Genomic DNA, 14,097 nt, shown 5'->3' on the forward strand with positions numbered 1-14,097 from the left:
TCGTTAAATAAGTTAAAAAACTAAGAAACACCTAGTGTAAATGGATGTCGGTTACTTTAGTCAAATTAAATTATTAAATAATTTGTCTTGTAAAAAGTGGTTAAATTACTTTTTATATGGACGTTTGGAGTGGAAGAAGTGGCAAGTAATATGACTGTTCTATTCAAATCTCTGTAAATTGTTATCACGGCAGCGGATCTCGCTGCGTAAATACTTTTATATTTAAGAAATGAGTGTAGAAAGAATGCATGCGCTCCCGTTGGCAACACTCATTTCCGGTAGATCACAATATATATAGCGGTTTCAGCGTTATTAGGCCGTAGGCCTGTCGCCGATTCTTGACATCGCAGAACATTCACAGCGTTTTGCGGTCTCGAACTCGCAACTCACTGCTACAATTCTGCTTTTGCTTAACCGCTCGGCCTCCTTGCCGACTCTGACCAGAAACTGGCGCACAGAGCTGGGATCGAACCCGCGCCTCTCTGTTCCAATCTTGGTACTCTGAACTGTAACCACTGGGCCACAAGAACCGCCGAATCTCAGCTCACTCACACCACAGCCGCAGTTCCAGCAGGATTGTGCAACTTCACGTCAGCACCAACAACGCACACATTGCTGCCCTTGTAACGTCACTACAAGAACATGTGAAACTCCACGTGACTCGTACAACTCCACGTTCATCTAACCAAGGCACGTGCATCTCACCACACCCCGTGCATCTCTACACGACACGTGCATCTCATCACGCCTCGTGTATCTCACTACGCCACGTGCATCTCACCACACCACGTGCATCTCTACGTCACGTGTATCTCACCACGCCACATGTATCTCACCATGCCACGTGTATCTCACCACGTCAGGTGCATCTCACCACGCAACGTGCACCACGCCACGTGCACCTCACCACGCCACGTGCACCTCACCACGCCACGTGCACCTCACCACGCCACGCGCACCTCACCACGCCACGTGCACCTCACCACGCCACGCGCACCTCACCACGCCACGTGCACCTCACCACGCCACGCGCACCTCACCACGCCACGTCCACCTCTCCACTCTACGAGCATCTCGTCATCACCACGTGCCTTGTCTCCTAGTTCGTCCCGTGGCCACAACGCATCATCAAGCCGGTCACGTGAGCTAAGAATAAACTGCCAATTATCAATTTGTTGTCATTAACCTATCAATTTCATCATGCCGCCCTAGTTGATTTCAATCTGTGCCTATTAGCAAAACTCTTGTTACCCTGGCCTTGAAAACCAGGTTGCCAGCCTCCATATCACACTCATTCTACAACCACAACAAGGAATTTGGGGATGCCCGACGCCCGCCGAGAGAGACCACCACTGCTGTGCTGCGAATGGATCACCATGATGCCTTCACACAAGAACGTAGCCTGAAACACTTTCGGACTAAACATTAGCCGCAAGCAACCAGGCGGATCACATTCATCGCAATAGGTCAATCAGCTCACAGTTTGGCCCAGAATCGTCTGCCAGTGAGCGAAAAAAATTCTGCCCCATCCTGGCACAGCGCGCCGGAGCCTTGCAGTAAATTTGTGTACCGCAACCAACCCGTCCGTATTCATCATTGGCATCGGATCAGCCCATGGTGGAAGGGTGGCTCGTCCATGAACGATAGAATTTGGAACATAACTATGCTATCTTAAACCTAACTCCTGATGCCGTGAGCTAAAAGTTACGTAATTTAACGAAGCCCCGGAAGTCACATCGCCGAAGGACGATAGATTTTGGAACAAAATTATGCTATCTGAAACCTAACTTCAGAAGCTGTGAGCTAAAAGTGACGTAATTGAGCGAAGCGTCGGAAGTCGTGTCCGATACGCGGACTGGTGGTGCACGGCAGGATTTATGCAGTTCCACTGGAGAGCTAGGCTGATTGGTTGCAGTCCGTTGCCCGATGGTTACAGACTTACAGTACTAAACTAGAGTCAGGGTATGAAGTGATGATTCGATGTAATGTTCAGTGGTGGACGATCCTTACACTCTGGGCTACCCACTTCAGAATATGGTGGCGTTTGCTCTAGATATTCAAAACAAGATGACATCATGGGCTGGTTACTGACGGCAGGAATGGCCTTGCGGAGATATCCTAGGCGTTCTATTCATGGCTGATTGCTGCACGAAATTATTAGTGCATGGCTGCGCCCCCGGAATATTTGGTGACTTCTGAAGGTATCCGCGTAACCGGAAATAACAGATATTTTGACGTAGAAGTTTATATTGATGACAATGACACGAATGAAGAAAATCAGTTGCGTTCACGGCGAAAACACGTGTGAGGTTTGCGATCTCAAAAGTAACCGGTAAATTTGTGAGTCTCTTAGTTTCTCTTAAGTGATTACCATCTTAACTCTCAAGTGTTCCTCATTTACCCGACTCACTAGGTTGCAAGCCTGGTTACCAGTCTATAGAATACCAGTGCTGCTCAAATATTTTTTACGGTTACCACCGTCCACCGTTAACTTATGCTAACGACAGCACACAGCTGCGCCCACAACAACCGGACAGAAGAAACATAAAGAACGGAATTTCTGTTACTTCTGGTGAACGTGCATGATATCGGAAAAATTAATCAGAATGTAAATTTTGCCCCAATTCGTTGACTACATACATCGAATGCCGTTGATTCAAAACTACTAAGTTATGCATGTTCATAAAAATGGTCCTATTCATTCAATATTATCAGGGTTTAGCGTATTGTCGAGTTATAAAAAGACTGTTTTTGATGTTATTTTTACGTAACTACTTACAATCTAGTTACCTTCGTGTCTGAAGACGTGGAGTAGATAAGTAATTCAATATACAAGTCATTGTTTCTCATTTGTACTAATTCAGATTACCACTGTTCTATGTTTTCATTAATTAAAAAATTGAAGCATAAAATTTTTAAAATTGACAAAAAGTAAATAAAAAAAATGAAACAGTTAAAAATTAAGAACAGTGCAGGTAACCTGGAAACCAATTAAATTAATATATAGTTATTTGCTCGGTTCACAGCTATAAATGCCACAGTTCGAAACTTCTCGATACTACATTTTTTGGCTATGAAAATTAACTAAATTGAAAGGTAATTTCACATACTGTAACAAGGATTTATTTATATGGTACCTGCAACTCCAGAGTGTGTGTAGGACACCGAAAACTTGGAAAAACTATTATCTTGATCAATGAATAATTTTCCAGTAGGTAAAAGACAAAATATCAGTGTAAACAATTCATGCAATGTCATATGAATGATTGTGACCTGTAGCAAAAGGTTCATAAACTGCTAAATTCCGCTGAAAATATTAGCGGTGTTATCTCAGTGCTTCTAAAGTCAGTGATGCATTTTAAATTGACCACGACTGATTCTAATTTTAACATAATATATTTATTTTGTTTGGTTTATCGCGCCTTCTCCAATAATAATGGTGAAATATTTTCGAACAATTTTAGATGAAAACTTCATTTCGATGAAGCGAATTAATTTTCTAGTCCATCAAATTAATTTGCTCAGTTATAAAGTGAGATAGGCTTCTTATAAATAGGGATAAACTCATTCAGTATTTACTGGAAGCGCAACTGAAAATAAGAAACAATCACAACATTAACGCGGTCTCTACTTGTGCCATCACTCTGTGCATTGACGTCTTGAAAAATTGCGTCATGGAAATTCTTTCGTAATATCATCACCGGACGAGTTAGAAAAGTAACGTGAGTTTCGTCAGATCACTTCAAACATGATGCCATGCATTAATTTTTACTTTAAGATTTTGTTATGCTTCGGTGTAAAATGACCAGCGAAACTCGTTAAGTGAACGTAAAAGCTTACGCTCTATTTTCTTGTCCATGATTGGTGGATTTTGCTTGAAAGGCCGTCAATGAATGGCTGATGAACTTTCAATCTCTTAACTTTGTTTGAAAGTATGGGCCCAGAAGCGCAACCATGTAAGCAGGAAGAAAGAAAGTTAACGCCCAACACATGGAGGCTCTCGTGGGAAGGAGTCTCGCCTACAATGAGTTCTGCTCAAAGTAGAATATAATTTAATAATTTCATAACAATACCTGTCCGGAAAATATGTATGGAAATTTTTTACAAGGAAATGACAAATTAGACACCTCAGAGTCGCAAAATTAATATCTAAACGATATTCAAGAAAAAACCTCAAATGATTTCGTCACTTTAAAGCGTTCGAGCTGTATAAAGTTCATTTAGATGCGCATTAGGTAGATATGATTAATTAGCCTAATCAAGTGCAATTTGAGAAGGAGTAAATGATATTCCATTAGTAATATTAATTTAGTAATGATTGGCAATGTATGCAGGTAAATATGACGATATGCAAGTCAGTTATGGATTTATTGTTTGACCTCTGAGATGGAAATATTTACGAAAGTGGACAAGCATATATTAATTTATGTAAACAGTAGAAAAAAATATAGTAGACGCAACAGGCGTAACACCATCGTCTATATAGCTCTTCACAACTTTTTCAAATATTCTAGTTAAGCTGAATGCGGACATGAACCGCCAATTAAACAACAAGCAGTAGCAATACCATCCTCAACAAGCAGTAGCAATACCTGGCCTTGGAGCTAACGTTCCCTTTCCCTGTCCAACGTCAATTTTCAACATTCATTAGCTATACTCGGCCATGGCGAAAACACTCACTTTCAACATTCATTAGCTATACTCGGCCATGGAGCCAACGCTCACCTTCAACATTCATTAAACTATTCTCGGCTTTGCAGCCAACGCTCACCCTCAACATGTAGTAGCTAAACTCGGCTGTAAAACTACGAAGCCTCAGGCCTCGCTGGATGAGTTAGGTGCGGAGTCAGGCCAAAAGGGGAGAAACGACAATTATGGGTTTATGTATGTGATACGAATGTGGAGGACAAGGAAGAAATATGAATTAATTGTAAAGTCGAGTATAGCTGGCCTTCAACAGGCACCCCGTTTGGCACACGGAACTACATTTTCCTTCACTGTGCAGGGAGTAATGCCTAATTAATTTACAATTTCTGATACTCAAACTAAAAAAGATGTGCGAAAATAAGCTGCTTTCTTAATCAATTTATTGATTGGTGGCTATGTTCAAAATTGACCTAAATGCCTAATGGAGAAGCAGTAATTTAAAAGACTATCAGGAGCTACATTGCACCGCTCGAGCTACAGAGTAGCCACTGCCAGTTCATCAGATCCACATAATTGCGTTGATATTTTTTGGAACACAAATGAGGCTTTATCAGAAGACTGCATGATGAATGAATGTGTGGGCTCTTTGGTACTAATGTGAGCTCTCAGAAAATCTTCTGCAAGTGGAGTAAAAGTTTCAATAAAAAAAATATTGACTTGAATCATGGCAATTTTATCATTTTGCGGGCCGCATGCTTTGTTGAAGTGATTAGATTATCATAAACTACCGCCTATACGAGGGTAAAATACAGGTATCTCTGATTCAAATGCTTGTGGCTTCCGTACTTGCCATTATAATTCATAAGGTTCAACGGAATATTATTAAAGGTTAGAGTTGATTTAACTTTTTGATATAATTATATATAACAATACTTGTTAAAAAGTATTGCCAGCAGCACTCCAAAAACGTGAAAAATTTGTGTTTATTTCGGAATACAGAAATGTTGCTCGAATTCTAACAAAGAATTTAATATTAAAGTGCCTTGAATAAACCAATTTCATTCAAAACTCTATAAAATGCAAACAAAAATACATCCAAGTAGAACAGAAAGGTGTCCTTGCAAGAATCTTGACTGGCCAGTAAAATGATTCTTGGGCCATACCTTGCAACAAACCTGCTACACATTCTTTCTTATGAGTTTTTACTGCTTTTTCGAAATTCATAGAAATTCCGCAAACGACACTGAGCAAGTTTTCGCATAAGTCACTCAACTAACTTCCCTTATTAGGGTGGGCGAGTTCAGGGATAATTTTAATCTACGCAACATGCTAAGTGGACACGCTCGTCAGTGATTGCATAAGGCACTCAAAAGTTCTCACAACAAGAATTGAATGTCATTCTGCCTCAGCGTATGCATGTGAGTAAGTAAAAAGCTTTTCTGTCGTAATTTTTTTTGCGAAAAAATATAAAGTAGCTGTTTAGTGCAAATGCTACGTCTCTAGACACAGTTTGAAACTATTAATTCCATATGTTATCGCAATACTTTACATTTTTATAGTATTTTGGTAAAATCGAAAGATTTAAACCTAAATTTGAATTACTGATTTGAGTCACTATAAGTTAAGTAAGCATGAGGCTGTGCTGCTCCATACAGAGCAAAGCATGCAACTATGCGAGGTAGTCGGGCACCGCATAGGTCCATAACATATAGTCCATAACTTGTATATAATTGTGGTCCATAACATATGGTCCATAGCTTGTAGCGAGAAGAGTACGGGCGTGGATCTCTGAAGACCAGAACACACAAGTGAAGATCATGTGTTTTGTTCCAGCTTGCATCTGGGTCTCAACTCCTACTACTAGTTCATATTCATAAGATCGCTAATAATTACAATGAGTTCTATTTTGATGGAAATAGTTCTAGACTAGATGCTTTTAGACTTATCACTAGACTTAGAATAAATTTTAGCCATAAATACTTTAGACTCGAGCGCTGGTACGTTCGTACAGGAGCCATGTATTTATAGAACAGACTGCTAAGTGATTCTTTTCATATTTTCTGAATTTAGAACAATGTTCTTCAGTTTAATTGAACGTTGAGAACTGCGTTACATCTAGTTGGCATCTTGAGAGGCCTTTATACCGTGGTCATTACGATGGCTTCATACCGTGGTCATTACGATGGCTTCATACCGTGGTCATTACGATGGCTTCATACCGTGGTCATTACGATGGCTTCATACCGTGGTCATTACGATGGCTTCATACCGTGGTCATTACGATGGTTTCCTACCGTGGCCATTACGATGGTTTCTTACCGTGGTCATTACGATGGCTTCCTACCGTGGTCATTACGATGGCTTCATACCGTGGTCATTACGATAGCTTCATACCTTGGTCATTACGATGGCTTCCTCCCATGGTCATTACGATTACGATAGCTTCATAACGTGGTAATTACGTGGTCATTACCGTGGTCATTTGAACAAGCTCGGTTATTGATGAAATTCCCCTGTTCAGTACAGAATCAATTGCTGATGTTTCGTCTGGCAGTGAACGATCAGAGCTTAGTAATCCTGCTTGATATACTTATACATCATTAATTGATAACTACACTAAAAATTCATTACATTTTTCACTTCGGTTTACACATCGAGAAAAAAGGAGCGATGTTGATTTGCATCTTTATCAAGATATTTAACTCATCGTAATGTATATTGTTCTAGATTGATTTGATCTATTAATGCGTAGGACCGAAATTTGCAGGAATTTTTTAATGGTTCGTTCTGAATGAACTCGTCATCGTCATCGAAGTAAAAATGTTCTACGAGCAAGAAAATATATATTCTTAGCTATTTGAATGAACTGTGATCACTGAACATGGCTGATGAATAACTATCGTAGAAATAGATGTTCATTCGATTAACGAATCAAATAAATATATTTCTATTATCCACTCAAGACGAATAATACTGTATGATTGCTCAATCAGATGCCTTAATATTAATGACCTATTTAATTCTGCCGCCTGGTTCATTTGGTACGAGTTTCTTTCGATCTTATATACCGAAGGCTTAATGAAAAAATAGTCTGAAGAAAGCATCACTTAAATTCTAAAAGATAATTATATTTTAGAACATTAAAGCACTTCGCGCCATCGTCTCTGCATCCAACGCTAATTTTTTAATTTAAAAGGCTGCTTGTGATAAGCCTAATTTTAAATTATATTTTTAAACGCGAACATATACTTGATTAAAACCTCTTAGAGCTGATCGAAGGCATGCTTAGTAATGACAAGATGAGAACAAGGTAGAATTAGAGGCAAGAGTTGAATATTAAAAATGGAAATAGTTGTGATGAGTATTAGGAATACTTGATTGCTTAAGTCGCAAGTGTTTCAATAACTTAAAAGTGAAGAAAACAGCAGAAAAATTCACCATTTTTTATGAGAGAAAATTTTCCGGAAATCAGCTCCATCGTCAGTTCAAATCTCTAGAACACAAGTACAAATAATTTGCAAACTTAAATTCTCATTGAAGATTTTAAAACACAAATCGTCACATGTAAACAAAAAAATTAAGTAAACATGAGCAACAAACCTATCCATATACAATTTTGAAGGGCTAGGAACTGTAGGTGGCATTTGATCTAGGCTTTTGTATAAAAATACAAAGGGACTCTAAAATTCGCAGTTCATAAACACCGGTTGTGGAGGCTAAAACTGAAAAATCGCTTTCGGACACCGGGACGTTGCACTGTTCGGAATGAATGCGCACTGCTGAATGAGGGGGATGGGCTAGCAGGTTTCCTGTCCTAAATCTCTTTCTTTTATTCCCAGCCAGCCTTTTATAAAATTGCGTGATGTCATACCGATACACGCGGATGCACACTGCACATAATTATATTGGTAAACTAGGGACGATCGTATAGGAACAGGGATTGTGTCATAATTTTTTATTTATACCTGAAAAAAGAACTGAATTAAAACTGATATTTGTAGCTGTGTTCTAGGCTTAGACACCAGCTTTTTTATTTTTTTTTCGTTTCAAATTGAATTGGATTAATACGTTAATATACAGCGTCTTTCGTATTTGCTCTACTTTCCATGCTATACACTCTTAATTTGAATTTTTGCGAAGTACCATTTCATTAAATGGGTTTCTGTCGCAATTAATGTATCCTCAAGTAAAGAAATTTATGCCGAAGCAATATTCTGAGGTTGTTCCCGAACGTGACAATATATAGGAATGCTGTTCACTGTTCATTTCCTCAATATGGTCCCGCTATGGAGACTAAGGCTAAGGAGTTAAAGTTGTGTTCTCTAAATACCTCCCGAATGTAAATCTTCATATATTGCTAGTAAATAATTAAAAAAGCATTTTTTCGATTATAAAGAAACACTCTGTTCTTATCCGATCGTCCCTAGCTCATCAATATAGTTGGGCGCTGTGCGCATCGTTTGTCGGTATGAAATCACGTAATTTTTAACCTAGGCTAGCGGAGCACATAGGAAGGAGTTTTAGAACAGGAAACCTGTTTTCGTATCCCTCTCATTCAGCAGTGCGCATTCATTGCGAGCAGTGCAACGTCCCGGTGTTCGATAGTCGATAGTGATTTTTGAGTTCTAGCCGCCACGAATGGCGTTTTTGACCAGCGAATTTAAGAGTACCTGTAGATTTTTAAACAAAAGAGTAGTTTAAATGCCGTCCACAGTTCATATCCATTCGAAAATGTAAACAGATGTGTTTGTCTGCTCATGTTTACTGCATTTTTATTTGTTTTCATTTGTTGATTCATGTTTTAATATCTTCAATGCGAACTTTTGTTTTCTAACTGTTTATACTTGTGTTGTAGATTTTTTAACTGACGCTAGAGCTGAACTTCAAAATGTTTTGTCTCGTAATAAATGGTGAATGCTTTGACTGTTATCTCTGCTCTTAAATTCTTATTAGTTTTGATGTATACAAATGAAGGCAAGAGAACTGATGAGTAAATTGTAGGGTAAATTCGAATGTATATGAATACAGGAGACGTATATAGTTGATATGAATGCAAAATCACGAAAGAAGTATTATGGATGAAGGAAAATTTATGAGAAGCTTAATTAATCTGCAGTAAGAAAAACTTGCAATTGACTGCACGGACTAATACTTCAGAACCTGCTTGAAGCCAAATGAGAATAGAGGAGCTGCCTGTAACCGCACATAATTCACGGCCGCGCCTCTCGTTGCGTTCTTCACGCGTGAGCAAAGCAATTAGATTATCATAAACTACCGCCTATACGAGGGTAAAATACAGGTATCTCTGATTCAAATGCTTGTGGCTTCCGTACTTGCCATTATAATTCATGAGGTTTTGTGGAATATTGAATTATAGGTTAGAGTCGATTTAACATTGTTATTTAATATATAGCAATTATTACTTGAACAAAGTATTGCCAGCAGCACTCAGAAAATATGAGAAATTTAAATTTTTTTCGGAATCCACAAATTTTGTTTAAATTATAACAAAGAATTTAATGTTTAAGAGCCTGGAATAAACCAATTTCATTAAACAACAAACCTGCTACACATTCTTTCTTATGAGTTTTCACTGTTTTTTCGAAACTTTTACAAATTCCACAAACGACACTGAGCAAGTTTTCGCATAAGTCACTCAACTTCCCTTATTAGGGTGGGCGAGTTCAGGAATAATTTTAATCTTCGCAACATGCTAAGTGGACACGCTCGTCAGTGATTGCAAAAGGCACTCAAAAGTTCTCACAACAAGATTTGAATGTCCTTCTGCCTGAGCGCATGCATGTGAGTAAGTGAATGTCGTAAAATTTTTGCGAAAAAATATAAAGTAGCTGTTTGGTGCAAACGCTATGTCTCTAGAGACCGTTTGAATCTATTAATTCCATAAGTTATCGCAAAACTTTAAATTTTTATAGTATTTAGGTAAAATCGAAATATTTAAACCTAAATGACTTCTATTTTGATGGATATAATTCTAGACTAGATACTTTTAGACTTAACTCTAGACTTGGAATAAACTTTAGCCAGAAATATTTTAGACTCAAGCGCTGGTACGTTCGTACAGGAGCGATTTATTTATAGAACAGACTGCTAAGTGATTCACTTCCCATTTCTGAATTTAGAATTATGTTCTTCAGTTCAATTAAACGTCGAGAACTGCTTTAGATAAAGCTGGCATCTTGAGAGTGCTTCATATCGTGGTCATTACGATGGCTTCATACCGTGGTCATTACGATGGCTTCATACCGTGGTCAAATGATTGAACTGCGATCATTGAACATGCCTGATGGAAAACTATTTTATAAATAGATGTTCATTCGATTAGCGAATCAACAAATATGTTCCTATTAGCCACTCAAGACAGAGAATATTGAATGATTGCTCAATCAGATGTAATTCTCGATGCCACCTGGATAGTAATTAAATATTTAATTCAGCCGCGTGGTCCATTTGGTACGAGTTTCTCTCGATCTTAAAAACCGAAAGCTTATTGAAAAAATTGTCAGAAGAAAGCATCACTTAAATTCTAAAAGACTATTATATTTTAGAACATTAAAGCACTTCGCGCCATCGTCTCTGCACCCAGCGCTAATTTTTTAATTTAAAATGCTCCTTGCGATAAGCCCAATTTTAAATTATAATTTAAACGCGAACAGATACTTGAAAAAAACTCATAGAGCTAATCGAAGGCATGTGCAGTAATGACAAAATGAGAACAAGGTAGGATTAAAGGCATGTGTAGTAATGAGATTGAATATCAAAAATGGAAATAGCTGTGATGAGTATTAAGAACACTTGATTGCTTAAGTCGCAAGTTTATCAAGAACTTAAAAGAGAAGAAAACAGCAGAAAAATTCACAATTTTTTATGATAGAAAATTTTCCGAAGTTCAGCTCCATCGTCAGTTCAAATATCACGAACACAAGTGCAAATAATTTGCAAACTTAAATTCTCGTTGAAGATATTAAAACATAAATCGTCAAATGAAAATAAATAAAAATAAAGTAAAGATGAGCAAACAAACCTATACATTTACAATTTTGAAGGGCTAAGAACTGAAGGTGGCATTCAATCTAGGCTTTTTTTTAAAAATACAAGGGGACTCTAAAATACGCTGATCAGAAACACCGGTTGTGGAGACTAAAACTGAAAAATTGCTATCGGACGCCGGGACGTTGCACTGCTCGGAATGAACGCGCCCTGCTGAATGAGGGGGATGCGCAAGCAGGCTTCCTGTTCTAAAACTCTTTCTTTTGTTCTCCGCCAGCCTGGTATAATATTGCGTGATGTCATACCGACATACGCAGATGCGCACTGCACACAACTATATGGATAAGCTAGGCGCGTTTGCATAGGAAGAGGGATTGTATCTTTTTACTCGAAAAAAGGAACTGATTTTAAACTGATGTACTGATATTTTTTAGGTGTATTTAAGGCTTAGGCACCAGCTTTTTTAACTTTTGTCTTTTTTCATTTCAAATTGAATTAGATTAAAACGTTAATAAACAGCGGCTTTCGTATTTGCTCTATTTTCCATGCTATGCACTTTAAATTTCAATTTTTGCGGAGTACCATTTAATTAACTGGGTTCCCTTCACAATTGCTGCATACTCAAGTAAAGAAATTTGTGCCTAAGCAAGATTCTGAGGTTATTCCCGAACGTGAATGCTGACCTGAAATTACCCGAATAAAATTCAGGCTGATCTGAAATGCTGACCTGAATGCTGTCTACTGTTCATTTTCTTAATTTGGTCCCTCTTTGGATACAAAGGCTGAAGAGTTAAAAGATATGTTCTCTAAATATTTCCCGAATGTAAATCATCATATATTGCTAGTATATAATTAGAAAATTATTTTTTAGAAAGATACACTCTACATTCCTATACGATCGTCCCTCGTTTATCAACACAGTTGTGCGCAGTGCGTTTCGGCGTTTGTCGGTATGAAATCACGCAATTTTTATACTAGGCTGGCAGAGCACATTAGAAGGAGTTTCAGAACAGGAAGCCTGCCTGCATATCCCTATCATTCAGCAATGCGCATTCATGTCGAGCAGTGCAACTTCCCGGTGTTCGATAGTCGATACATAGTGATTTTTGAGTTCTAGCCTCCACAACCGGTGTTTTTACCAGCGAATTTTAGAGTCCCTGTAGATTTTAAATTAAACAGATGCGTACTTCATATCCCTTCGAAATTGTAAACAGACGTGTTTGTCTGCTCATGTTTTGCATTTTTGTTTGTTTTCACTAGACGATTCATGTTTTAATGTCTTCAATTTGAATCTTTGTTTGCTAATTGTTTATACTTGTGTTGTAGTTTTTAACTGACGATATAGCTAAACTTCGAAAAGTTTTCCCTCGTATTAAATGGTGAATTCTTTGGTTGCTACCTTTACTTTTAAATTCATAACAGTTTTGATGATGTATACAAATAAAGGCAAGAGAAAGTGATGGGTAAATTCGAATGTATATCTATGCAGAAAGAGACGTATGTAGGTAATTTGGATGCAAAATCACGAAAGAAGTAATATATATGCAGGAAAATTTATGAGAAATACATTCCGCAGCTTAATTTAATCCGCACTAAGAAAAACTTGCAATTGACTACACGGACTGGTACTTCAGGTCCTGCTTGAAGCCAAATGAGAATAGAGGAGCTGCCTGTAACCGCACATAATTCACGGCCGCGCCTCTCGTTGCGTTCTTCACGCGTGAGCAAAGCAAGGTGACTCGTTAATTACATTGAATATTCAGGAGCCATTTTCATTCGTAAAAACTCCTTGACCGAGTACGGCAACACAGACAAGGGAAGCGCGGCCTCTCGCATGACGAGTAAAGTCAAATGGTGGCGAGATGGCCTCATGGAGTCTGAGATGCTGCGCCGCAATATTCGCTGCTGAAATCCGCGGCTGAAATTACCCCAAATGCTCCTATTATTGACCTAATTTAGGGAACCTCATAACTACTTAAATTCGACATCCGCTCCTCGAGTAATTTTCGGGTTTGTCATAAATATACTCTTTGTCATACGTAAATTTTAACAAGTCCTGTCGTATTTTAGTTGTAAGCATATAATTACGTATGCTGGCATAAAATATGCACAATACTATGAACGCATGAAATTCAGAGATACTGACTTTACTGCTTCACAGCTTATCAATAATACAATGGCTGTAGTTCTGTATAACAACGGTTAATTTCAACCATACCCTAGTTTATCTGACTGGTAAAAAATAATAATTTTGGCCACGGAGAGGAATGTCGATTGTTAATAGCACAAGCTGGTTTTTTCTTAAAAAATGTGAGGAAAGACGAAGAGGAATGAGGCGTTTTCATACCACAGGATGACAGCCAATTTGCGTGCTAATCAGCTTGCAAATCAAAATTATGAAATACGTCCGCTTGTCTATTATAAAGAGACTAGGATACAAAC

At 38.2% G+C, this 14,097-nt stretch overlaps 1 protein-coding gene across 1 annotated transcript in view; it reads left to right on the forward strand.

Annotated features, from left to right (window-relative positions):
• Positions 1 to 837: 837 nt before the first annotated feature.
• Positions 838 to 14,097, forward strand: part of LOC108665607 (glutamate receptor ionotropic, kainate 2) — a 79,532-nt gene continuing 66,272 nt past the window's right edge. The window contains exon 1 of the mRNA XM_047882126.1: positions 838 to 1,141. Coding sequence (XP_047738082.1) covers positions 838 to 1,141 — 304 coding nt within the window. The remainder of the gene's footprint in view (positions 1,142 to 14,097) is intronic.

The sequence above is a fragment of the Hyalella azteca genome, unplaced genomic scaffold (genome assembly GCF_000764305.2).
Source record: "Hyalella azteca isolate HAZT.00-mixed unplaced genomic scaffold, Hazt_2.0.2 contig9708, whole genome shotgun sequence".
NCBI classification, from domain to species: Eukaryota; Metazoa; Arthropoda; class Malacostraca; order Amphipoda; family Hyalellidae; genus Hyalella; species Hyalella azteca.